This window comes from Diadema antillarum, unplaced genomic scaffold (assembly GCF_040938485.1).
Source record: "Diadema antillarum isolate AM-2024a unplaced genomic scaffold, OU_Dant_1.0 seq00000178_RagTag, whole genome shotgun sequence".
NCBI lineage: Eukaryota > Metazoa > Echinodermata > Echinoidea > Diadematoida > Diadematidae > Diadema > Diadema antillarum.
This window is the reverse complement of record NW_027271245.1, coordinates 98871-126197: the sequence shown is the minus strand read 5'-3', so window position 1 is coordinate 126197 and position 27327 is coordinate 98871. Positions and strand designations below refer to the sequence as shown.

General features: G+C 39.4%; 2 protein-coding genes across 2 annotated transcripts; both read right to left on the bottom strand.

Annotated features, from left to right (window-relative positions):
- Positions 1-26185, bottom strand: LOC139728425 (uncharacterized). Its single transcript, XM_071639370.1, has 5 exons — positions 26069-26185; positions 7065-7377; positions 5974-6266; positions 4795-5397; positions 1-23 (listed from the first exon to the last, which is right to left on the bottom strand). Exons 3-5 carry the CDS (start codon positions 6236-6238, stop codon positions 1-3), a joined length of 891 nt encoding a protein of 296 aa, XP_071495471.1. The 5' UTR covers positions 6239-6266; positions 7065-7377; positions 26069-26185.
- LOC139728424 (uncharacterized) lies at positions 21134-22377 on the bottom strand. Its single transcript, XM_071639369.1, has 2 exons — positions 22044-22377; positions 21134-21456 (listed from the first exon to the last, which is right to left on the bottom strand). Exons 1-2 carry the CDS (start codon positions 22297-22299, stop codon positions 21134-21136), a joined length of 579 nt encoding a protein of 192 aa, XP_071495470.1. The 5' UTR covers positions 22300-22377.
- Positions 26186-27327: the final 1142 nt, after the last annotated feature.

Sequence of the window (27327 nt, the reverse complement as noted above, 5' to 3'; positions counted from 1 at the left end):
CTACATGCTGTAGCCAGAACCAGCTAGGAACAATGGAGATGAACTGAGGTTGACATTATATTGACCCTTTTCAACAGGCTTGCTGAAGGAATCGATTCTATTTGGATGTTCTAATCATGGCAGATGCATAATTATTTACCGTGTGTCAATGTAACTGTGCCCTCTTGAGTCCCTGCTATTTATACCTTTAACCCTATCACAACAACCAGCCTGAAGTCCAGTTGACAGTGAATGTAATCATGTTGCCAAGAGACTGAAAGGGTTGAACAAATGAAAGCTTGGGTAGTTATGCTACTTTTATCTCAGTGAATGAATTACATTTCTAAATGTGCTGCAACAATCTAGATTAAAATAAAATATAAAAATGCCTGTAGAATTTGCTTACTCTGGCTCTTTGAATTCGGGAAGTAACAGATCAGATGACTTTCATCAATTTACATTTAATTTTCCAGATTCTAATAATCCAATTTCAAACAGTGTTTCTTTAAAAAAGAAATAAATTTTGATAGTTTACTTCCTTTGTAAGAATGCTACATTCATTGCAAGTTCACAGTTTTGAATACTGGTAAGCTACATGTATTTTGTTTGAATTGATTATTGCAAGTTTAGGCCCTCTGTGAAATAAAGTATGAAATGAGGAAACATCTGTACCATTACCTGCACTTCAACATTAAACTGATTTTAAGCAAGCATATTTCCAGGAGCTTTTGAAACATTTATGCACATTTTTTTAGAAAAAGGAAAAGGAAAAACAAACCTGAGCTGCAAATATATATAATAGGTTGTTGATGCTGATGATGAAATGGAAGTTATTTAAATGATTCAAGTAAAAAATGTCATTTTTCTGGCCACATGCTTTCTTGCCTTTCCATGGTAAAATCTGATGCAATGATGTTTATAATGGATCAGGAATGCCTCACACGACTGAAATCTTTGTCAGGTAATTCTTATCAAATTTTGAGAATTGATTTAACATGCACTCATGTTGACTTCAGATTTTCCTTGCAAAAGGCAGCATTCAGTTACTTCATCTGTATCAAATGTTGCTGAGTAAAATGATTGCCAAAGCAAGTTTGAAATGTTTTGCAATGTCAGTGCCCTGGTCACTACTTTTCAAAATCAAGAATATTTAGTGGGAGCACTTGATTTTTTTTTTTGTCCAACCAGTTGTAATTGTAGTACTCATCATCATCATGCATGTATACAAACATTTGAACTAATGTGCATGGACATCCTTCTGCATCAATACCAGGGTATCATTTGTAACTTGTGACAGAAATGTTCTCCATTCTCATGATTTGGAAAAGAAACCAGTAATCCTGGAAAGGTAAAAGACAAATTATGTACATTTAGATGGTAGACTGTAAGTTCTGGACTATGGTAATACCATGCATTGCCCCTTCAGAGAGTTGCATGTTTGTTTTTTGTACACGATTGTAAATATGGATAGCCATTGATATTCAATAAATATGCCATGTATGGTTCTAGTGCTATGACTCTATCAGTGATATGCCTCATTATGTATGTTTTCTTAATAGCCTTCATTAGCCTTTTCTTTATCCAATAGTGTGTATGAAAAAATTCATCCCTCAATCACTGTGTACAGTGCACTCCCATTATAACGAACACGGTTATAACAAAATTCCGGTTACAGCGCAATAAGAATCCAGGTCGCAAAATTATCAGCTCTATGTGCTTTTATTGTTTATTTGTTCGGTTATAACGAAATTTCTATATAATGAAAGAAAATTGCCGACTTCGTTATAACAGGAGTCCGCTGTAAAAGACAACTGTGACACAGTGGACTCCTGTTATGATGAAGTTCTCGGACCGGCAGTTTTCTTTTGTTATATCGAAATTTCGTTATAACCAAACAAACAATCAATGAAAATACATAGAGTGGATTATGTTATGGCTTGAATTTTTACTTCATTGTAACTGTAATTTTGCTATAACGATGTCCCTTATAACGGGAGTACACTGTATAAATATTCCTCTGGTCAAACATTTAGGAATAATAAACAACCATGGATGACTAAGGGGTATTACGTGTTCAATATCAACCCATAACCATCTATATATTGAGCAATTATAAGCCAAAGTGACCCAAAATTCCTGAAGACAGTAGAAGACATACAACCATATCCACGTCAGTAATGATGTTGTCTGGTAGATTTTATTGTTCATGATCTCTTGGGAGAGGCTAGAGTAAAAACTATCAGCACTGCCAACATTTGACAATACGCAATTCCCAATCCTACCATGTTTGATAATGCACATGTACTATGAGTGATTATTTCTCTGATATTTGTTTGAGCTTAGCATCCAACATAGGATCCAGATACCATCATTTTTTTTTTCCAATTATCTACACACCCTTTGCAAAAGTTGTTATTTTACTCAGCTATCTCTTATTATCATGTACCTTATCATGTTGGGATTGTACTTGAAGAAAAAGGAACTCAATCTAGATTACTAAATCAGCGCCTCATGTGGGTTATACAGCGGGGCACAGTTTGTTTGCAATTCCACCTCTGTTATCAATAAAAACAAAACAAACCAAAGCCGAGATACAAACTAGCAATCCTGTCATTATAAAGTAAATGCATAATTATGATGTGACAGGAAAATTTAGCACTGTGTTTTCCTCAACTAGAGCCAAAGCTGAGTAATGGTAAGCAAGGTCCTATTACACGTAGTGCTTGAAGTTAAGACTTTTCAGTGCATTGGTTAGAACGCACAAAGTATATCTTAAAGCTGTCACCAGCAGATCAATGACTTTAATACACAATGGGAAACTGCATTTAATATGCAACATTTACATGGTAGTTGTATACAATAAAGGCTCAATTGCATACAACAGCAATGTCTTTCCTTATGTCTACTATCTATTCCAGTATTCTTTGGTACTCAAGAAGCTTACTACATGTATTTCAAAAGGCAAGTATAATAAGGCAAGCATAATTAGGCAAAGAAAATTTTCCAAACATCCAGTGTTCAGGACTTCACACATGTAAAATTCACTTCCAGGCCTATTCACTGGTGCTCCAGTGATGTTAACATTACACAAGTATGCCATGAAGTAGGATCACTACTACAATAAAATCTTTGAAAATTGCTTGTTTTCAATCTCAGTTGTTACCATGAGCAGTCATTCATTTAATGTACTGGTATAAGCAAAGAAATGACTACCGGTACTGTATGTAATGCAGTATTTTTTGTGAGGCAAATTACAATCATGAAATTGAACATTTTCAAAATACTGCCTCCCAAACATAAATGTGCCTCATAATTCTTATCACTATAAGGTAGGAAATCAATAACTTCTCATTTGAACGCGAAAACAATATACATGTAGTAAATCTTCTGTAAGTGAACATTGCGTAAGTCAACAAATCACACACATGTCGATGAAATGTAAAAATCAAGAATACTGTAGTTAAATCTCCCATTTTGTTTTGTTATTTTGTCAATACAAATATTCCCATAAGTCAACAGATTTTCTCTGGCCCTGTGTGGGTTGACTTTTGCAAGGTACAATACTGATTTTTTTTTTCTCAATTTGTCACTGCTTTATATAAAACCATAAATTCAACTGCTGGCACGGATTGTCTCACGAGTCCCAACTTTCAAAATATCATACTAGCAAGATAAAGTAGCTCTGTTTTGAAATGTTCATGCGTGGCAATGAACGACTATTTCATCATATTTTATCATCAGTGTATGACAAGAAGCTATCAAAGGGAATTGCTCATCCACAGCACCGTAAATCGCATCTGAATCACATCGCCATTCGTTCTTTCCAAGAACAGTAAGGAGCTGGCATCGGAAATTGTTGCATCGCAGCGCCATCTGTGGGAGCATTCTGTAACCGACTAACGGTTGAACACAGTGGCTAGTCTTGTTCTTCATATTTGTTATGTGCTTACAAATACATTGTATCTATAAATACACTATATCATAATGGAAATAACACAGTCTGTAAGAATCTTCAGCTTATTGAAGGAGGCAGACATAACCAGAAGAAGAAGAAGAAGAATCAAGAGCGGGCCATGTCTCTGAATATCTTGTTAAACAAATCCAGCACATATTTTCTTGACACCAAACAGGCATACAAGTAGACATCTGCCAACAACAAACAATTAGCATAATTCTGTCGCTGGCAACTATGCTGTGAAGTTTTATGATATATGCTGCAAAACTTCGGATATTTCAGTTTGGAAAGAGGAAGGAAAAATGTGCACTTCTAGCAGTTTTGTCCTTCATGCTTGCAAATTTTCTAGTTGCATCCTTTGCTCTTTGTAGACTGATAAGATATCATAGTAAAACAGGCCCTCTTCATTCTGTAAAGATAATGCACCATGTTGTGTGTGGTATTGTAGCACGCAGCTGCCACATACCATGGTATCAAGAACGGAAGACGAGCAAGCCACAGGGACAGGTACAGGCAGGTCTGTAGTTTGGTCTTCAGCCATCCTGTTGCTATGGTTACTGATGTCAGAAGGCTAGACCCATTGCCTCTCTGTATCTCCCATGCAGTGAATGACAAATATGATCTGAAACACTCCTTTACAGTGACATGTGATGGTATCATTGAGTACATCATCCACACAAACTCATTGATGCCGATGTAAATTGTATACACTGCATTACAACTGTTCTGTACCCACTCTTTTGGGATTGACAATGATTTGATCATCCCATACAGCCAACCAGCACAGTCCTTAACATAGTTCTTAACAGTGGTGTAGTAAGCTGAAAGAGATCCAAAAAGATATGATCTCCCTTTCTTACCAGAATTGACCAAGCTGATTGGCAGACGGCACCACACACCATTAGCAAAGGCTTTGGAATAGGATGTAACTGAAGCACAGATTTTGCTCCCAGATTTCTTCATATCATGACAGGCCGTCTTCAGGGAGTTGCTGTATGTCAGAGACCAGCGCTGTACTGAAAGTGGCATGATGGGTGATGAAACAACATCCTTCAGCTTGGTGCAGATAAGCATCAGCGAGAGGGTAATGTTAGCAAACAGAAAGAACATCCCCTGCCGCAAAGGAGGATGCAACATAAACAAAATGATCAGGAGAATCTCAATCATTTGTTGAGAAAGGTTCCATGCAGATTCACACATAATCCCTGGGAGTTCTGTGACCTTGAAGTGAGTGGTAGCCATGCGCAGATTGGTGACAAACCTCTCTAGCTTCTCCAGGTCACCCACATCCATCTGTAAGATGGCATCCATCCTACCACTGGTGAGGACCAGGGCGGAGCTATCAAAGGTGGTTGGCTGCTTGATGCGGAAGCTTGCCATGCGAGCCTCCTGGACCTGGGTGTGCAGGTTCTCATTTGATGGCCATGGAAAGTCATGAGCTATCACAGCGACATTTTCTCTTCCTGCAGAGCGGGGAATATGGGTGGATTAGAGTGTTATTGTATGTACATAATGCTGTATTTTGATTTAATATTTTCCATATTGTTGCACTTAGTAACATCAGTATTAGGCACTTATAAGTTATATAATATATATAGTTATATATATTTTAGTATTATTACTATCATCATCATTATTATTAATCAAGGGAGAATAGGTAGAAAATGAGATGGAGAGATAGATAGATAGATAGAGAGAGAGGGGGATTAATATAAGAACAATCATGCAAGTTTAATACCACTATTTCTCTATATTATATTATAGTTCTTCTTCCCAACACTGATTCACTAATTTGTAACTATAAAACTCAATGTTTTCTTTTTAATGCCACATTTCAACAGCAATCACCTGAAATCTGGAAGAATCTAAATTTTCATTTTGAAACTATTCGATTCTTTTTTGTTGTTGTCATCGACCAATAGCAGAAATAGACTAAGAAAAATATGGCAACAAGATTCATAATTTCGTCTGTCCTTAGAGAAAATAATGTGAAACTACTGTGACAGTAATTGTATCACACATCAAACTGATTTGCTCACCAAAAGTCTCTGCCATGCGAGGTAGAAACTTATCGTACAGGGCATCATCAACATCAGTGATGGAAAAACGGCGATTGTGGATAGAGTGACAGAGAACGATTCCATCCACTGTGCCACGTGCCAGCTTAAAGCTGTCCAGGTCGTTGTATGGTAGCTGGATGAATCTCACTTCATCGCCGCTCCTGGATGAAAGATCTCGGAGCACACGTAGCAAACGGTTGATGCTGGATTCTGGTCCAGAACTGCATACGCCTATTACACCCATGATGGGAGACCTTGTTCCTTGGATAGTTCTGTTACAGCAGACAATAAAAAAAAAAATACATGTAAAAAGGAATTGTGCTCCCAGGACAATGATATGTACTACAAAAGAAGAGATGGACTTGATTTACTTTTGAAGAGTTTAAAACTTTTTCTAATTCAAATGAATGCTTCTTTTTCTGTCCTTAAAATCTATCTGTGTCCATACTCTTCCAGCATGTAAATGAATGGCTGCACATTGGCACTGGTCAAATGGTCCCTGAATCGATCATGATAAGCTCATGGCAACTTCTTTTGGCTCTACCAATATTCCTAACAGAAATCAGCCATCTCTTTCCTTGATCATGCTGTCTCATAATGTAAACACCAGAAAATCATGACTTTATACATATCTTAGAATTCCAGGATATCAGTCATGGTTTCCCTGCAGTGTGTGTCTGCATGGTGCTTTAATAGAAAGTTGAATTCTAAAAATATATCACCATCAAAACACTTCATTGAAGTCAGAGCACGATTTTTTTTTCGCAATTCTAATATGATTCTGTAGAATCTAGCTATGAGAATTGATCACCAAACTATATGAATGTTTTTCAAAGTTGAAACATATATTTGTATACCCGAACGAACAAAACTTTGCTACAGCTATATATCATAATACAAAGGCCGAACCAAACGTCTGCTTTTCAAGCACCCTTTACTTTTAAGAAGATGACCACCAAAATGTGGCATACTAGTATATACTTATGGAAGAGACCTTTATGTGGTTTGTTGATGCCCATCATGATCTGAAAAGTGTAAGTGCAAGCATACACGCATTCTTCACTATTTACCTTGACTGCTCTTCTGAAGAGAGTTTGCACACTGTATCTTGTAACTGCTGCTAGGTCTCTGGTAGCTGGCTGGCGAGATTAAGGGACAGCGATCCACGATTTCGACGAAATACGATATCAAATGTAATGCACGTCAAAGACAACTGACGAAGTCGGAGATGATGACGAGTTTTGTATATGACTCCCTGCCGAGACCCTGGCCTGGCTTTTGCTCTGGCTTCTGAAGCTCTGCATTCACTCTGCATTCAACACAAGTAGCGTCGTTTGATCCATGTACTTTACCCCTCTGCAGCTACTGAAAATGTTTGCCTTTCTATACGGGGCGACAATGACATAATTTTTGAAAGTCACATTCATGAGATATGAAGCATGTATCGACCGCTGAACTGCACGTAAATAGCATGTGATAGTTTCGTATGTCGGCAAGGAATTTCCTGCCGCACGACGGGGATTCTCCACCACCACATACATGTATAGTACTAGTATGCACTGGCAAAGGGTCTCAACAGTGGCGAAAGTGTCTATGGGAAAGGCACATGACCAGGCATTCTGTCGCTGGCTCTGTTCAGCGGTTCAACTTAACCTTTTTGCTTTTTTGCTTTTTGAATAAATACTAGTACACATTAAACATACACTGTAATTGAAATAGATATTGAAATCCCCTCCAGAATCCTATTCGATGAGTGTGATTACTCAGCACTGTACATTTGCTTTTTAAAGCCATGAATTATGATTTATGATTCATCCAACATGTAGGACAATGCCAGGGGAGTGGGGGGTGGGGGGGGGGGGGGGGGAGGTGGAGGGCTCTTAAAAAGACTTCCCTCCCCCCCCCCCAACAAAAAAATAATAATAATGATAAAGAAATGAACACCCATGCATGCATGAAAAAAAAAAAACTTAAAATGAAAAAGCAGTGCAAGTGCAGCACATCGAACCATCCTCAAAAAAGTTTATATACATGTATATGTACAAACATAATCTTGAATGAAGCGAGGTTATTATAGCATCTATAGATAAAGATTTGATTTGAAGGATTTTCATGATTTGTCTCCATCAGCGATTCCGTAGAGACGTATTTGGTTTGTTTCCCTTTTCCGACATGTTTGTTGAAATATATACTGTAGATCAGTAGTTGTGATCTTACAAATATAATTGCATACAGATATATTGTATAATGGAAGTCTGTCGGGTTCGACAATGACGTCAGTGACGCCGGAGGTGGGAGCGGAGCCCAAAGGCGGACGCACAGACGCGGCCACATGTTGGGCATGCCACAGCAGAAGTAGGGTCCGTGATCCTCTCTTTGCGGGCTTTTCGCTTCTGGTCCAAGCTCCTGAGGCGCTTCTCCTCAAACAGTCTTGCACCCCTTTGGACAGCTGGGCGCCAGACGGTGCGGTCAGAGGCAAGCGACTGCCAGTCACGGGCTGAGATGCCACAGGCAACAAGGGAAGTTTTCAGACTGTCTTTGTACCGCTTCAGGGGCCTTCCAATGCTCCTTGCTCCAGAAGCCAGCTCGGAGAAGAAGATCATCTTTGGTAGACGAGTATCATCCATTCGGACAACATGTCCGACCCATCGGAGCTGGGCCTTCATGATGAGGGCCTCGATCCCAGACATTTTGGCTCTGCGAAGCACCTCAGTGTTTGAGACTCTATCCTGCCAGGAAATTCCCATGATTCGTCGCAGGCAGCGGAGGTGGAACTGGTCAAGTGCACGGTTTTGCCTCCTATACAGCGTCCATGTCTCACAGCCATAGAGCAGGGATGTGACGACGACTGCCTTGTAGACTGCCAGCTTGGTAGAAAGCCTGATGCCTCGTTCACCCCACACACGTGTCCAAAGTCTGCCAAACGAAGTTCCTGCTTTTGCGAGCCTCTTGGAGACTTCCTTGTCCATGCTGCAGTTTGAAGACAGGCAGCTTCCCAGGTATGTGAAGCTCTCCACGTTGTTCAGTTTTGTGCCCTCGATCTCGATCTGAGGCTCAGGAGGTGACAGGCCAGGTGCAGGCTGGAGCATCACTTCTGTTTTTTGCAGGCTGATGGTCAGTCCAAAGGCTTTTGCTGCTTCTGCAAAACAAGTGGCAAGTTCTGAGAGGTCTGGTTCATTCAATGCTGCAAGCGCACAATCGTCTGCAAACAGGAAGTCTCTCACAAGGGCCTTCAGGACTTTGGTCTTTGCCTTCAGACGTCTAAGGTCAAAGAATCGGCCATCACATCTGTACCGAATACTGACACCAGCATCACACTTGGAGAGGGCACAGAAGAGCATGGTAGCAAACATGAGGCTGAAGAGTGTAGGAGCCATCACACAGCCTTGCTTTACACCATTGGAGACTGGGAATGGGTCAGAGATATCTCCGTTTGCCACAATGCGAGCCATCATGCCATCATGAAAGGACTGGATGATCCTGACAAACTTAGGAGGGCAGCCCAGCTTGGTCAAGATAGCCCACAGACCCTCACGGCTGACAGTGTCAAAAGCCTTCGTCAGATCTACGAAGAGGATGTATAAGTTCTGGTTTTGTTCTCGGCACTTCTCTTGTAGCTGCCGTAATGCGAAGATCATGTCTATTGTCCCCCTGTTGCTCCTAAATCCACACTGGCTCTCAGAGACCACGTCGTCCAGCAGATGGTGTGAGATGCGGTTCAGAACAACACGGGCCATAATCTTTCCTGCGATGCTCAATAGTGATATGCCCCGGTGGTTGTCACATGAAGCTCTGTCCCCTTTGTTCTTGTACAGATGCACAATGTTGGCATCCTTGAAGTCCTGCGGCACCGATCCTTCTTCCCAGAATTGCTGTATCAGCTCGGTCAGCTTGATGGCAATGGCTGCACCTCCCTCTCTGAAGATCTCTGGGGGTATTCCGTCAGGACCAGGTGCTTTCCCCGCATGTAGTTGCTTGATTGCCTTCAGGGTTTCTGCCAACATTGGGGGGTCATCAAGGAAGGTCAGGACTGGGCGCTGTGGCATATCTTGAATGGCCTGCTGGTCGATCTGAGAAGGTCTGTTTAGTAGCTGGCTGAAGTGTTCGCTCCAACGCTGTATGATGTTGCTTTTCTCAGTAAGCAGGGTTCCATTGGCAGAGCGCACAGGTGCCATTGCATTTGGCGTGGAGCCATACACATCCTTCAGGCTGGCAAAGAATTTCTTTGAGTTGTGCTCGTCTGCGTACTGCTGTAGTTCTGCAGCCTTGTTCTCCCACCACTTGTCTTTCATCTGTCGCAGCTCGGTCTGCACCTTTCCTCTGATGTTCTTGAGGCGGTCACGCTTCGCTTGGGAGTCTTTGTCATTGAGCCAGGCTGTAAAGGCTTCTTTCTTCTCCTGGAGGAGGGTGGTGATCTCCTTGTTGTTGTTGTCGAACCAGTCTTGGTGTTTCCTTGTCATATATCCAAGAGTCAGACTGGCAGAGTCATACACCACATCCCGGAAGTTGGCCCAGGCCTTCTCGTAGTCTTCCTCTGCTGGTAGATGTTCAAGCTGGTTTGCAAGGTTGGTGATGAGGGCTTCTTTTGTGTTTGGTTCATTTAGCTTCTGGACATCCATTTTCTTTTTAACGTCAGATTTCTGACGTCTATGCCTGCTGACAATGGAAAAGGACAGTTTGCACCTCAGCAGCAGGTGGTCTGTCCAGCAGTCAGCTCCCCTCATTGCTCTTGTGATGCGAACATCCTGGATGTCTCGGCGCCTGGTGATCACATAATCAATCAAGTGCCAGTGCTTGGATCTTGGGTGCATCCAGGTAGTTTTGTGGATGTCTGGCAGTTGGAACAGGGTATTGGTGATGGTGAGTCCATGTTCAGCACAGAGGGTGAGTAGCAGTTGGCCGTTGGTGTTCTCATGGCCAGTGCCATGTGGCCCAATGACATCTGGCCAAGACTGGGCATCTCTACCCACCCGGGCATTGAAGTCCCCTAGTATCAGCAGCTTGTCGTCTTTAGGAACTGACCGCAGCACTTTGGAGAGGTTCTGATAGAACAGCTCTTTCTCCTCCAGAGTATAGGTCATGGTGGGGGCGTACACACTGATGAGTGACAAGTGCGTCTTGCCATGGAGAGGGATTCTTATCACCATCAGGCGGTCGCTGATACCCCTTGGGAGGGACCCCAGGTTCTTGACGAGGGTGGTGCGAATGGCAAAACCAACTCCTGCCTCCCTGCGTTCATTTAGTGCCTTTCCCGACCAGAAGAAAGTGTATCCAGCTCCAGCCTCGGTGATCTCCCCAGTGTCTGCAAGGCGTGTCTCGCTGAGGGCAGCAATATCGATGCTGTATCTCAGCAGTTCTCGACCTACAAGTGCTGTTCGACGTTCTGGTCTGTCACAGTTTTGGTTATCCATGAGTGTCCTGATGTTCCAGGCTCCAACACATAAGGTGCTTTTCCGGCGGGATGATTTTGAGTTCGTCTTTCGTGTTTCTCTTGTATTTCGACCGCGTGGTAGATGTCCAGTCAGCTGCGGTATGCTGACAGGATGGAGATGAGGCAAGCTTTTTTTAGGTCACCTTTTCTAGACCCTTCCCCATGAGGGGGGAGCAGTGCTGTCCCTGAAAAGGGCTGCTCCGTCGTCAGAGTGGCTGCCGAACTATGCCCTTGCCCCGGTAGGTTGTAGAACGACCATCCTTGCCCTGACCGCCTGAGTGTAGGTCCATGGCTAGAAGCTCCCAGCGCCATCTTGCACCTGCTACCGTCGCCACTCGCCCATCGCCTCAGGACTTGGGAGAAGAAGAGAAGAGATGGAGGGTGGAGTCACTGAATCCTGGGCGAGAAGAACTGTGGAGGCCTTGGGTTGCCCAAGCCCAGGACCCCCCTCTCGGTCCAGCTGATCTAGCCAGGAGGGACGCAGGGCGACACATCCTAGCCACAACTGGACTGTAGGAGCTGCCGGAGAGATGATGAAGCTGCAACACCTAACCGCCTTAGGGGCTCCGCTCCGGATTTGGATAAGGTTTACTCCCTAGCCTTTGATTAACCAAAAAACTGCCCGCAAGGCAGCGGGAGACTCGTGGAGGGCGGGGACGTCTCACTACCCGTACAGGACCAGAAGGACCTGCCCACTGCCCACTGGGCAGTGGGCAGTGGGCAATATTGTATATTATATATCATATTATGTTATATGTTATATATTATTCATTATATGTTATATATTATATGTCATAATCATAGAACAAAACGTAATTTTTGCCTAATCAAAGCATTTACCCTTTTACACTAGAAAGTCACTATACACAAGGCCGGAAAAGAGTAATTTCTGTGACGTTTTATGATCCTATAGTGTTCTGTCTGTAGACGTGATTCCTAAATTTCTGTTATATGAAAATCATATTCTACGTTCATATTGAAATGTTTCCTTGAAAACAGAAGACAAAGGATTATAATTATTACCATGACTACTGTAGAATGTTGTCGTACATGGGGATTTGCTGTAATAATATGTACAAAAATCTCGCAATTCAAGCTTACTTATTATTGATAAAATCATCAATACTGTCGTCCGCATTTTGTTGAAAGGGCGCATGTTGTTACATATAACAAGAAATAGTTGAGAATGAGGTTATATGATATACATGTATATATATATATATATATATATATATATATACATATATGGAAAATGGGGTATCCGGCGTCTTTTTCTCTTTTTCACTATTCAGATTAAAAAGGAATTACCCTTAAATTTTTATGGTCGGTTTGATTAACTTGACCCTATAATCCAAAGGGGGATGGGGGGGGGGGTATGCGCACGTTGTGCCCCCGCTATATTTACATTTACCACACCTACGCCCTTAGTTCAATTTCAACCAAATTTTGATGACTTTTCCTAAAATTTTTGTCGCGAATATTTTGATGTATAATTCAGCTTTGTTTGATATTGCCGGTTGCCATTATGGCACTATATCCGGGCGATTACCCTCAGAGGGCAATTACCCCCCCCCCCCCCCCCCCCCCCCCCGCCTAGATACGGTTTAGTGGTAAGGTTAGAGTAAAGATTAGGGTTAGGGTTAGGTTTAAGGTTAGGAGTATGGGTTAGGATTAGGATTAGGTTCAGGATTAGAATTAGGATTAAGGCCGGGGAAGGGTCAAAATAGCTTGGGCTTTATAGGGTTAGTGAAATCAGTTTTGACAAAAAAAAAGAGTGAAAGGCACACTGAAAATAGGAAAGGCATGTCCATTCTTAAGTTGTACATGGTTTTCTCGAATCGTCGTATTCAACTGGTAATGGTAAAAAAATCACGTAGTCTTTACTGTTAGTGGCTAGGGAAAAAAACGATTACAGACGATAACAACTATCATTGCTTTACAAGTTTTCCCCTGGTTTGCATGCAAAGTATATCTTCAGATTTTAGTTTTAGTTTTTTTAATTCATGAATTCAAGTTAAATCGTTCTAGAGTTGTAATGATTTACCTATAATAGTGCTATGAAAAGCGTGAAAATATAGTTGGTACAGTTGGTAAATACTGCGACTAACACTATTAATGCAATGCAACATATCATGCAACTCTCGCCAAAGAGATGTAATAAGGAGCATGTTGGCATTTCCGCCTGACCAAACTTGTATGAGTGAGCGATATCATGGTCTTCCCGCAACCATCTCAAACTGAATGAAGCCAAAACTGAGCTGTTGTTCATCTCATCCCAGTTTAGGCAGCAACCGGGATTTCAACCTTCTTTGGATATGGCTGGAGAATGCGTTTTTTCCTCTGACGGTGTGAGGGATCTCGGTGTTACTCTCGATAAGCATCTCATTCTCACTAACCAAATTCGAAATGTCTGCAGATCGGCTTCTTTTGGCATTGTTAGAATTGGGAAAATAGGGAGATTCCTTAATGAGCCAACTACAGAAAAGCTGGTACATGCATTTGTGTTTTCACACTTGGACTATTGCAACAGCCTCCTAGCTGGTCTTCCTCGCTCCTGTCTTGCTCCGCTACAACGCATCCAGAACACCTCTGAACGTCTCATCACACGCACCGTAGAAGAAGCATGAACATATCACACCTGTCATCAAATCACTGCACTGGCTACAAATTCATGACCGCATTATCTTCAAAGTTCTACTCCTCACCTACAAGATTGTCCACAACGTAGCATCATATCCTATCTTCATCATCTGGTTTCCCTCCGGACTATATCTTCTTCCTCAACAACCAGACGCCTTCGTTCTCACTCCACTGCACATCTTCAACTCACATCGGCACCGCGCACCCGTACTCGTTATGGCAACCGCGCCTTCAGTGTAATCGCACCTACACTCTGGAACAACTTGCCCATCCACGTCCGTGAAGCTCCAACAGTAGACTCCTTCAAAACAGTACTGAAATCTCATCTGTTCTCTCATGTTATTGTAACATTGTGGTTTTTGTCGAAACAAAGAGAAAGAAAGATTTCTGAGAACCAAAAATTCAAAACAAAAAGTAACATAAAAATATATTTTCTGGAAAATGAGTCACCCTGCGTCATTCAGGAAGTCCAATCCTTCCGGTCACATTTTCCACTTTTACTTGCCAAATTTGGGCATAATGTCCACTCTCTGCCCTCCTTGGGTCAAGCTATGACCTCATAGCCAGACATAGCCCTCCACCCAAACAAAGTGGCAGTAAAAGTGACGTAGAACTGTGCGTCGGTGGATTGGAATTTAAAGTTAAAATATATCTTTGGGAAGGGTCCTAAACCCAATAAATAGAGAAAGTTTTCCTCTCCTCACTTCATATTGGAATCTTTGACAACGGGAAAGCATCGAGACATATTGTGAGCAGAATTCGTGAGAGTCAGCTATCTTCGTCTCCGGCAGGGGGCTTGCTTGGGTTTGGTTTTGACGATCAGAACCTGCGAATAAAAACGAACACCAGTAACCAACATTGCGAGTCCCGGCTCCATTTGTTGTCGTTACAAAAAATTGGCGTCACGGACAGGATCGCAGTTCACTGGTCATCGACAGCCCCCTCGCCGGAGACATGATGGAGAAATCAGCAGAAATCGAGGTGTTGAACGGAAGTAAGCTGAAGGCGGAACCAGTGGAAGAACGGTCACGTTCATGGTTTCTGGCCGTGTCTATTCAACTGTAAGGAAGCAAGCGTTCAGTCGCAGTTGTTGAGGAGTGGGATGCCTCAACATTACCAAATGGACTCGTTCTCTTACCTACTTTCGTAAGGGTGCCCTCCTCGGGAAGAGTTCCTGTCCAGATGGTAGACTTCAGCAACAGCGACATCTAGCTTCAAGGACGCCGACTGGTCTTCTGGAACTATTTTCAGGCAATCCCTATTCATCTGGCGAGTGTAATGCTGTTGTACGAGGATGCGTGTGGTTCCTCCTCTGGCCTCAATTAGATATTGAGGATGATGCCCAGACGCGATGACGGAGAACCTGGAGATAGCTTAGGAGCCCTGACGTCCCCAGAGCAGTCGTGTATAGATGACAACCCAGACGTCAACCACGGAACGACAGTGACCATGTAGGCCTATCAGTTACAGATGATGGCGAGGCAGCCACCGCGAGGGAGGACGACCTCCCTGCTTTGGAAAAAGCAGGGGAGCGCCCGGAAGATGGACTGGAGTCAGCTCCACTCCCAAGGCGTTCGGCTAGGCTGCAGGGAAAGGCGCCGCCAACCGTAACTGAAGAGATTTTGGCGGATGTTAGCAAGTCGCACTTGCTACTCCTTACTCTACTTTCAGGTAGAAATTAAGTGTATCATTAATTAATATTAAATAATTATGTTTGTGGTATGTTGTCAGGGATGCCAACATGAAGCAGGGGAGAATGTAACATTGTGGTTTTTGTCGAAACAAAGAGAAAGAAAGATTTCTGAGAACCAAAAATTCAAAACAAAAAGTAACATAAAAATATATTTTCTGGAAAATGAGTCACCCTGCGTCATTCAGGAAGTCCAATCCTTCCGGTCACATTCTCCACTTTTACTTGCCAAACTTGGGCATAATGTCCACTCTCTGCCCTCCTTGGGTCAAGCTATGACCTCATAGCCAGACATAGCCCTCCACCCAAACAAAGTGGCAGTAAAAGTGACGTAGAACTGTGCGTCGGTGGATTGGAATTTAAAGTTAAAATATATCTTTGGGAAGGGTCCTAAACCCAATAAATAGAGAAAGTTTTCCTCTCCTCACTTCATATTGGAATCTTTGACAACGGGAAAGCATCGAGACATATTGTGAGCAGAATTCGTGAGAGTCAGCTATCTTCGTCTCCGGCAGGGGGCTTGCTTGGGTTTGGTTTTGACGATCAGAACCTGCGAATAAAAACGAACACCAGTAACCAACATTGCGAGTCCCGGCTCCATTTGTTGTCGTTACATTATGTAATTTGTATTGATTTATTATATACAGTCTGCATAAATGTTAAGTTTGTTTTATAAGTTATAACTTACAATGTTTTTTTCTATGTATTTTGTATTGTGTTTCATCGTATTACAATTTGTATATACTCCATAACTGAATTCATCTTTCCTAATTTTTCTTCAGCACTTAGAAACATTGTAATAAGCGCTTTATAAATGATATCTATTATTATTATTATTATTATTATATCCGTGTTTCGTGAAAACATGATTATCACCATCATTACCCCCATCATATATACTTGAATCCAGAGGGGTTCAGGTCACGCTCTGTCCGTGACCATGGAAAGACGTTGAAGGAAAATCATCCCGGTGTTTTACAATCATCTTAACTTCAACCTCTTTTTCATCTTCCCTGATACATTCTTCTTCAGGGAAGAACGGGATAATCACGACCAGCTGTGTACTTTTTATCGCAATATTCTTGTTCCGGAAATAAATATGCGAAACGTTCGTGAGACGTTCTCACTCCCTCCGTGCTCAAAGGCCAGCAGAGATATTGTCATGATGATATACATGTATAATCATAATAAATCTGATTTGATTTGATTTGATTTATTAGTTCCTGCCTTATCATTGTACATGCACATACATGTATAGATGCAGCGTGCGCACATTGTTGGTGCCATGAACATAAGTTGTTGACAATACCATGTTGTTTTTCTTCAATGCATTTACAAAGTACAGCAAAACGTATCAGTGATACAATGAATAATACAGAAGGGCGCTACAGTTTAAGCATATAGAGCTTGATTTGCATGCAGCCCTCGTAGATAATACGTATCAGGAGAGGGATGGATGACTTGCTTCGAGATAGGATAGAAGAAAGGGGAAAGGAGAGGTCTGTCTGCTTTTACCGAAGCTTTACACAAAGTTAGATCACCTGGATCACTTATCAGTAAGGCATGGCAAAATTTTTTTTTTTTTCACCGAGGTATACGTGAACAGTTACAGGTCATGGTCGGTTGCATGATTACGTTATACTTAGTAAATTAAGTACGGCGATATTTCCACGAAGGAATCTCGTGTGTAGTACTCTTACAATGACATTGTGAAATCACTGATATAATATCCAGAGAGCAACATTGTTTACATTGTTTTTGAAGCTTTCTTATTGTAGTAGGCCTACATGGACTTTAAACCACGAATTTCAGAAGGAAGAGAGTTCCAAATATCGAGATCCGGTGTGTCTGATAGATATCAGAGCCATCATCGCATTGGGATTATGTAAACGAAATTTATCAGATTGTACTTGTGGGAAAAGAATGTATGACCTTGTATATCTGAAATAATGAGTAAAAATATGGCAACTAACTGTAAAGTAAGCGAAACATAAAGAGTGAGTTTTGCGAAAAATTAATGTTGTTTACCTTAAGTGCTTTTATTTCCGCGAATAAAGGATCTGAATGGTCCCTATAACCTGAGTTGGTGCATGTACAAAATAATATACTTATAAAATAGATACAAATCATAATAAACAACTGCTAAGGTTGATCTGTGATACACACTTTTTATTAATTGTTTTGAAACAGCCTTGTTTTATAGAATTGTTCATTAAATTGTATAATTTAAGTGATGTAAAGGTAACCATGCACTATTGTGGATATACATTGTACATGGATATACCGCTAGTATGCGAATAGAATGTCTTTCTGTAATATAATGCATGAATTACTATAAATATATCAAATCTGCATACAATAAGTTGAACAAAGATCTGATTCATAGCCTGGTCGCTTGATTATATCACGCTCAAGAAGAGTTTTGTACTTGTCAATTTCTCTGGCAGTATAATTCTTATCAGTTAAAACCTCATATAATGGAAATGACAGATTCAAAACTTTTATATAGGCAGTAATAATATTCTATCCCCAATAAAGGATATAGAAATATAAGAGATCACTTTCATATCAACAGGAAAAACACACACAATTTCTTTGGTTTGCATACAAAAAGAAAAAAAAAAATCACACAACCAAAATAACTGTGTAGAGATTAGAACAGGCAAATATCAGTGAACGAGTAGACACACTGCATATCAAACATATTGCACGAATTTTGTGCTTTATTTACAAATGCTTTTACTCTAAGTTCTTACATTAACAAAGCTGAACCTTTCCTGCAGACATTAACATCCCTTTATATAGCCCAACCAGACGCCTTGCGAAGCACGACGTCTTCGTGCGCCAGCAGTGTACAGCGAGAGGGCTGTGCATAGTTGCATTTTATTCTGCTTCTCGGGGGAAATAAAGAAGAACTGCATCTTACAGCCAGTCTGCTGATGTGAGATATGATTTGTTTTTATCAAACTTTTTTTTCTTCTTCTTTTTAATTAGAATGCGCGATGATATGATATAGCACAGGGACTTAAATGCATGATATGAAGAGTTAGACCACAATATACAGATGATGACTGGCGGGGGAGGGAACATACCGAATGTTCCAGCCGAAGGGTTTAACGTTTGGTACATGCTCCCGACAACAAAAGTCATCATCTGGTATGTTATATGGTTAGTCAAATCTGCTTTTTCACATTGTATGGAATAGGCAAATTTATTCTATCGATTGTGTGAAAATAATTATGATCGTTCAATCGTTTGATATCGTTTGTCATTTGTTACGTGAAATTGTTTTCCCATGGGAGAACATTACAAAAATGTTCTCCCATGGGCGAACATAACTTGTGTGCCTCCATCACGTGACTGTGTTTATCCAATCAGTAATTGGTATTTGACTAACCCATTTAAAATAAAGGATTAAGCGCCATTTTCAAAAAATTTAAAGTAAGTCCACAATCAGAGAGAACAAAATAAAACCATTCAAGTGACACCTCACTTGTTACATAACAAAGAGTATTCATGAAACAATGAAAAATCCTATATTTTCTTATAGTCTTCTATATCTTTAAGTAGCTTTAATCGCAAATATACTCTGTATATTAATGATATATGTAATGTGTCTGATTGTTTAAAGTTTATTCTATATGCAGATGACACCAGTGTGTTCATGTCCAATTCTGATATACAAATATTACAGGAACAATTTGCAAGTGAATTAAAAAAGCTAGTTTATTGGTTAGATATAAATAAGCTTGTTCTTAATATAAATAAAAAAATTTTATGTTATTTTCAAACAAAAAAGTACACAATGATTTTGTTTACATTAAAATCAATGATGTATTTATTAAATGTGTTCCATATGTTAAGTTTTTGGGTGTAATAATTGATGAAAAATTGTCTTGGAACCAGCACACTGATGTTGTCTGCAACAAACTTTCAAAAAATATTGGTTTATTGTATAGATTTCATTCGTATCCAAAAGAAGTTTTATTGTTATTGTATAATTCTCTAATTCTGCCTTATTTGAATTATTGTATACAAATCTGGGCAAACTGTAGTGAACAAAATATGTTGAGGCTTTTAAAATTACAAAAGAAAGCAATCAGAATTGTATCTCATAGCGATTACCGTGCTCATACAATATTTGATCGTCTGAAAATTCTTAATATTTATAATATGTATATATATCAAAGTGCAATATTTATGTTTTCATGTTCTCATAATATGCTTCCTGGAGTATTAACTAATTACTTTAAGCTCAATAGCCAGGTACATACATGTATAACAAGAAACATTTTTAATTATCACTTGCCATTTGTAAGATTAAGCTCGTATCAAAAGTCAATATTTTATAATGGACCGAAAATATGGAATGAGTTACCAGAGGAAATAAAGTTAAGTCAGACTTTTACGATTTTTAAAACCCATCTTAAGCAGTATTTAAGTGACAGACAATCTTTAGAATAAATGTATCATAGAAAATATTTTTGATAAGACTATACATAAACTTTTTGTTTAATGTGTTTGTGTGTCTATGTTTTTTTTTTATGCTGCTGTTTGTAACTTTGTAATATATATGATATTCGTTTGGTACATGTTAAAGGACTTGGCTTCATATAGGGCACCGCCTTCCTGTCAAGTTCCTAATGCTTCATGATTTCTTATGTTGACGTTTATATTTTGTATCCGTTGCAGTCATATCAGTTATTTTATACAAATTTGACGACATGAATTTAAATGTAATGTATTTGTACTTATATGTAGTGTATTTTCTCTGTTTGTTTGTATGGTTTTTATGGAGTATTGAATAAATAAATCCAAAATCCAAATCCAATTAACAGGAATGGAGTTAACTCGTTTTGCAAGCAAACTCATCACATGCTGTACAATATATGTCTGGTTGGATGGGTTGTAAGATAGGAGCATCATGAGCAGTGGTATCCTATCCCCCGCCTCCTTCCCGCTACACACATGCATGACATACACACACTTTACCAGATACAATGTATAGAGAGACTATTGAGCTACACAACACAGTAACTTTCACTTACAAAAAGTAATGCAATTTCACAAATCATTAAGTCTTTATTGCACCAACGCCCTCGGTGCAAATGCGATTCTAATCTAGCAACCACGTTCGAATCAGCATTTTTCCCTAGAGAAAAGGTGGAGGTTGAGGGGAGGAGAGATACCAGACGTATGTTGGAATTCATTTCATTTAAAACCAGTCCTCCCTTCCAAAAAATAGTAATAACAATAATGAAAAGCCATGAAAAGCAGAACCGTCTTCCACCCTCCCCTGTCGAATCACATCGTAGCGTCATGCAGTCCATATCCAAGTCCACGCACTCCTGTTTGCCAGACGAGTGTAGATTTTTACATCATAAATTGTCTGGTGGGTATGACGCCAAAGCAATGTTATCTTTATAAATTTGGATGATGACGGTTGAAGAGGAGGACAAATCTCCGCCAGTCTGTCGACTCCGTGTCAAAAATCTCTTGACTTGAAGCCAATCGCCATTGTCAATATCTACCACTGTATCCAGCTTGCCACATGTCAACGCCAGGTCGGTGCATTGGAAAGTGGTCGGTTGCTTGATGTGGAAGCTGGCCATTCGCACTTTCGTCAGTCGTTTGCGTGCTTCGCCATCCCCGCTCTCTGGTTGGGGGAAATCATGGGCTATCACGGCTACATTTTCTTTTCCTATAATGTGAGAACATGAAGAAAAAGGTTTCAATATTTGAGTGAAAATGCTATGCTTGCGTTTTCTGTTCTTGAAAAAGAGAAGAGGAATAATCATTTTGTCGTTTGTTGGAAGAGAATTTATATATGCATTTTCTTGTCAAATTAATGATTTCTTCAAGATGTTTCTCACTCACAATTCTTCGTATTTTTGTTCTTGACGATTGCACCGTACACATGGTGTCATCGTGGAAGTGCGGTCCAAATATTGCTTGTGCATCCTTTCACACAAAATGTAATCATACGTAGTTGTATTTATTTATCTTTGAAACTCGTTTGTCTATAGCCTAAGATCTTGAGAAGGGAGTTACAGTTCGTGATTCCGAAGGTTCGTTAAGCCGAAAATGAAATATAAGGGTCGTTATTTCGAAAGGTTCTTTAATTCGAAAATGAAATAAGGTGAATTCGTTATTCCAAACACTCGCTTGTACCCACCTTTCCTTCGTTTCATTTTCGGATGAATGAACATCAAGGTACATTATTCAATTTTCTGATTAACGAACCTTCGGAAAAATTTAAAATCGCCCGAGAAGAGTATAACGTCATACCAAAGGTGCCTTTAGCGTGATTCAAGAATTTGTCGTAGAGAGAGTCCACTACATCTGTGATGGCGAATCTCCGATTGTGGATGGAGTGACACAGGATGACTTTGTCCGCGCAGTCTCGTTTGAGGCGATATGCGTCGAGGTTGTTGTAAGGCAGCTCTATGAACTTGACCACCACTTCTTGTTCGGATCGTAGCTGTGATTGGAAGGCCCGAATGCTCTCCCGCCCCGAGGACGAGCAAACCCCGACAATCACCATGGTCCTGATGGGACGATGCAGTATTTTCTCTTACCGTTGTCACGCGAGGACATCTGTGTGAAAGATTTTTTTGGTTTTCATGAGGCGTTAACCAACATTCCAAAATATCCAATCATTTGAAATATTAGTATGCGCTATTCGCTATAAAATTGGCCAACCACTGCTGCTTGCATGCTCATAGAGGAATACTATGTCTTCTAAAACAATTCTCTCCATATTCAAGTATTCTCTAATAATCTCATTCGAATTATTCTAATTTGCTGATTGAAACATTTTCGTAATGGCGACACAAGGCTCTACTATAATACATTGTAACAATTAAACGGTTGATGTCATTCATTAACCTTGATTTCCTTAGGTTGTTGACCCTTTGCTTCATCGTTACATCTTATTTCGCTTCACGCTTTTGTATTACTTTGTCATCATCGGATATTATTGCATCATGACACACTTTGTAATATCATGATAACATTCTTTAACATGCTTGCAGAATGCTAGAATTCTATTCTCTGTTCTTGCTGTCGATATGAACTCAACGGCAATTGTCCCATGAAGATATTTCAGAGTATGCCTATACATTATGAGACAACACTCTAAAATAGAAATACAATTCAGTTTGCTAATTGATTCCTTATCAGTCTTAAGTTTGTAAGGAATAGATGCAGTTCACATTCTCACTGCTTTCGTTTCTTGTCTATAAGTTTACCCATGATGCAGTAGTCGTTCTCTCGACCCTTACACTTTAACATCGATGAAAAAAAGTAAATGACAAGTCGAAACATGTTAATAATATCTTGAATAAAAAAAAATCACGCTATTATGGTATTGCCATTAGATTTTGCATACTGTAATAAAATCGGTCACAAAAAGTGTCTTGCAAACACCAAAAACAATTTTATATAAGAAATACAGATATTCAAACTACATCTATTTTTGTTTGGTATGTCAGATCTTCTAGTGGTATTAACAGTAGCTTAATATACCGACATTTAATCTCCTTTCTGGGCGATGTTTGATGTAAATTGGGACTATACACACTCTTACTATACCACTAAAATGATTTTCAAAACGAAGGGTTACAAACATCACGCATGAAATTCTTAATAAAATTTAATGCTTAGCACTTGGGAACCATCATCGTATGACGACGTTACCACTGTGACATAATGTACCAGGGTTACACACACACACACACACACACACACACACACACATATATATATATATATATATATATATATATATATATATCATACCGCTTCTGTCGAGCTCTGCATATAAAAACGTGTACCATAGACTAGTAAGTGAAAATATCAAGCAGTACAAACATCAACAGCCTATTCCACATACCAGGCACATATGCTGGTAAAGTGTACTGTTACACATCCTTTGACGGTTGGGATTAACAGTGCGATCCACTGAGTAAATTCTACACACGCTGCGATTTTATTTTATTATTTTATTTTATTTCAACATATTTTGACAGGATAACAAGATCAGCAAGTGAATGCTGTTTTACATCAAGGTCCTGTACAATCCAACTATATAAATACAAAAATCATGTTACATAAATGTAAGCATAAAAACCACTACAATTAAACAAGCAATCAGAGCTGAAAGGAGCAATATACGTTAAATTGAAATCAGTAGTAACCAGTCTAGGTATAATATAATGAAACAATATGATACAAAAGAATATATTAAAACAGTGAATAAAATGATGCAAGATTATATACACAATCATACCATTTAGTGTACAAAAGGAATGTAAAAACTCTGCCAGAAAGGACTTGAATCAACAAGCCCACGATCATAAAAAGCAGATAGAAATTCTATGTAAAAATCTACACTAATAAATAGATTACATGCAATCTGGCAGTCATGCCCGTTTAACCTAAACAGTCGAATGCATGTATACCCATAACACACATTCAGGGATTCATGCACACATAATTTGCACCAGGCAAGTGTGGGTAACACAGTGTGACAAAAAATAATATGGTACATATTATGTAAAAACAGGGCGTTTGATAAAATCAGTGAAAATACATTTTCTTATATAACAACTTAAAAGCTGACAATGACTTTGATTTCTTTAAAACATTTGGTAGTGAGTTCCATACCTTTTCCTCCTGCATATCTAAAACAGCTTTTAAAACACTCTACATTCGGTTTAGGTGGTACCACATTCAAAGAATCAGCTGCTCTTGTATTAAACCCATGCCTGTCAAAAAATCATCTCAATATTATTGCACATTCGGGTGGGGGCAAGTCCATGGATGCATTTATACATGAGCGTTGACAAAAAATAATTCCTTCTATTTTCAAATGCTTGCAAATTCAAAACCTTGATTATGTCATTCCCATTTGCAGTTTCGTAATCAAAATTTGATGTGATAATTCGTGCTGCCCTCTTTTGTAATCGATATAGAATATTTCTATTTTTAGCAGAGCAATTTCCCCAAACGGAGCATGAATAATCAATACACGGTTGAACAACTGCAGTATACAAAAGTTAAAGTGAATCTTTATCCAAAAATTGGTTCATTTTTCGTAACATAAATAATTTCATAGAAATAGATTTGGCTAAATTTTGTACGTGTGCATCCCAATGAAGATGGTCGTCTATTATAACACCCAAATACCTAAAATCATGAACCTGTTCAATCCTTTTTCCATCAAGAAAAATGTTCAAACTTTTGGAGCACCGTGGACTTAATAACATTACCTTAGTCTTATCTAAATTAATACTTAATCTGTTTCTCTTGTACCATCTATATATCGAGTTCAGATCATTTTGCAACACTGATGTAACTATATCAGTATCTTTGTGCGAACAATAAATTACTACATCATCTGCGAATACATTACAGGAAGATGAATATACAGATTCGGAAATATCATTAATAAATATGAGGAAAAGTATAGGCCCAAGTACACTCCCTTGTGGTACCCCTGTCGTGATACTTTCAGATGTTGAGAGATGACCATGACAAAAAACATTTTGACTCCTACCAGTTAAATAATCAGAAAACCATTTCAATTGTTTGCCCTTGATGCCATAACATTCCAACTTATGCAATAATAACGTATGATCAATTGAATCGAAACACTTAGAAATATCAAGAAAACATGCTGCAACTACTTCACGATCGTTAAAAGACTCCAACCAATCATCAACAGCTCGATGGAGACAAGTGTTAGTTGAGTGATGGGGCAAGAATGCAGCTTGATCTATGTTAATCAAATCATTTTGCTGAAGATATGCCAATAACTGATCTTTAATCTGCTTTTCAAAAATTTTTGATACATGACAAGCGACAGATAAGTAGCCTACGCCAACGTAATTTTATATATGCCCATCAATAGCCGATTTGCACAATGTATCAGCTACTTTCGTTGCCAATGTCAGAATGTTTTTATAAGTAGGCCCTATAGGCCTACTGCCTGATACTATACGTTTGCACCACCCTGGGGGGTGTTTCATCAACGTTTGTCAGCGCTGACAATTTCAGCAAAATCCTTGGTTTTGATTGGCTGAGATGCTCTGGTCACTGACTGTTACTATGGTGATTGTCAGCGATAACAACTTTTTGCGCTGACAAAGGTTGATGAAACACCCCCCTGATCAGACCACTGTAATTGTTCTTCCTTCAGTTTCCTCAGCCCCCCCCCCCCCCGCCTCACTTTATAAATGCGGTTGTGAGTTTAAGCTCGACATCAATTTAACGGATATAAAAGTTCAAAAATTAGAGTAGTCGTTACTTACCAAAGCATCTTGTACATCGATCATTCAACATGGCAAACCTTCCACAACGTAAAACACGTCAAAATGTCGAATGACCATTGCAGGGTCGATACGTGCAATACGTCATCTCCGTGGTCGTATAGCCATGTGACAGAACATCCTGTAATCTGTAAACAGGTATATAGGTTATCATGACTGTTTGATTTGCAGAGGGAATCCCCGGTTTTCATTTCCATTGTGTTTGTCTCATGACCACCAAATTTTTTTTTAACGACTTTATAGTCTTCCTACCGGTTACAACTTTTCAGTATTTCGTAAAGCTAATTGTAAATGTACTGTGAATAATTCAAAGCTAGTTTTACACTTCACGCAAACATATCAGCTACACTCGGGTATAAAAATAGGCCTACGTATATGCAAATTACACACATACGTACAAACTTACACACACACACTCACACACACAAATGTCACTATAAGCACAAGCACAGAAAAAACCATTGAAATACAGATCAATACAAATTAATACAAATACAAAAACACATGGTAAGAATGTATGACATTTAAAGTTCAGCATGTCTGAGCGGACCCAAATACTGACTTGTTTGTTTTGTTTTGTTTTTAATCTTGGTTTAAAGAAGGAGGGCATTCAACACAATGTGTGATGAATGTGTTATTTGGATACCGGTATCAATTCGACATAATATAATGTAATATTTATTTATTTGTATATTCATATTATAATGATTATTACATTCAATAAGAGGTAGAATTCCTCGAATGTTATGTACTTGTATCTTTCGACATTGATATTGATGTTGTATTGTTCTATAATGTCTACCATATCCATGTAGGCCTATATGTATCTATGTTTATTGCTATATTATCTCTTTTAAATGTTTTTACCAAATTAATGTGTATGCATGCAAACGAAACAAATTTCCTACGTGGAAAATAAAATAGAATAAAATTGAAATGAACTGAATAACATAACAATTTATATAGTAGGACCTCATAAAGTCTTTAAAAAAAATCCTTACAACATGATGATAAGTCTCCAATTCTTTCTTTTACATACAGAAAATATCACACAGTCATAGTATTGGTGTCAGTGTCAGGAATCCTTTTCCTGTTACTTCCTCCTCGGGTTACAACGCCATATTGCCGAATCATTACCACTCCATGCAGAGCACACTGATAATAGATTTTCGTCGTGAATTCGAGTTTAACAGCACGCATTATTACAGGGAATATAATGTGTGCAAGCGAATGAGAGACTT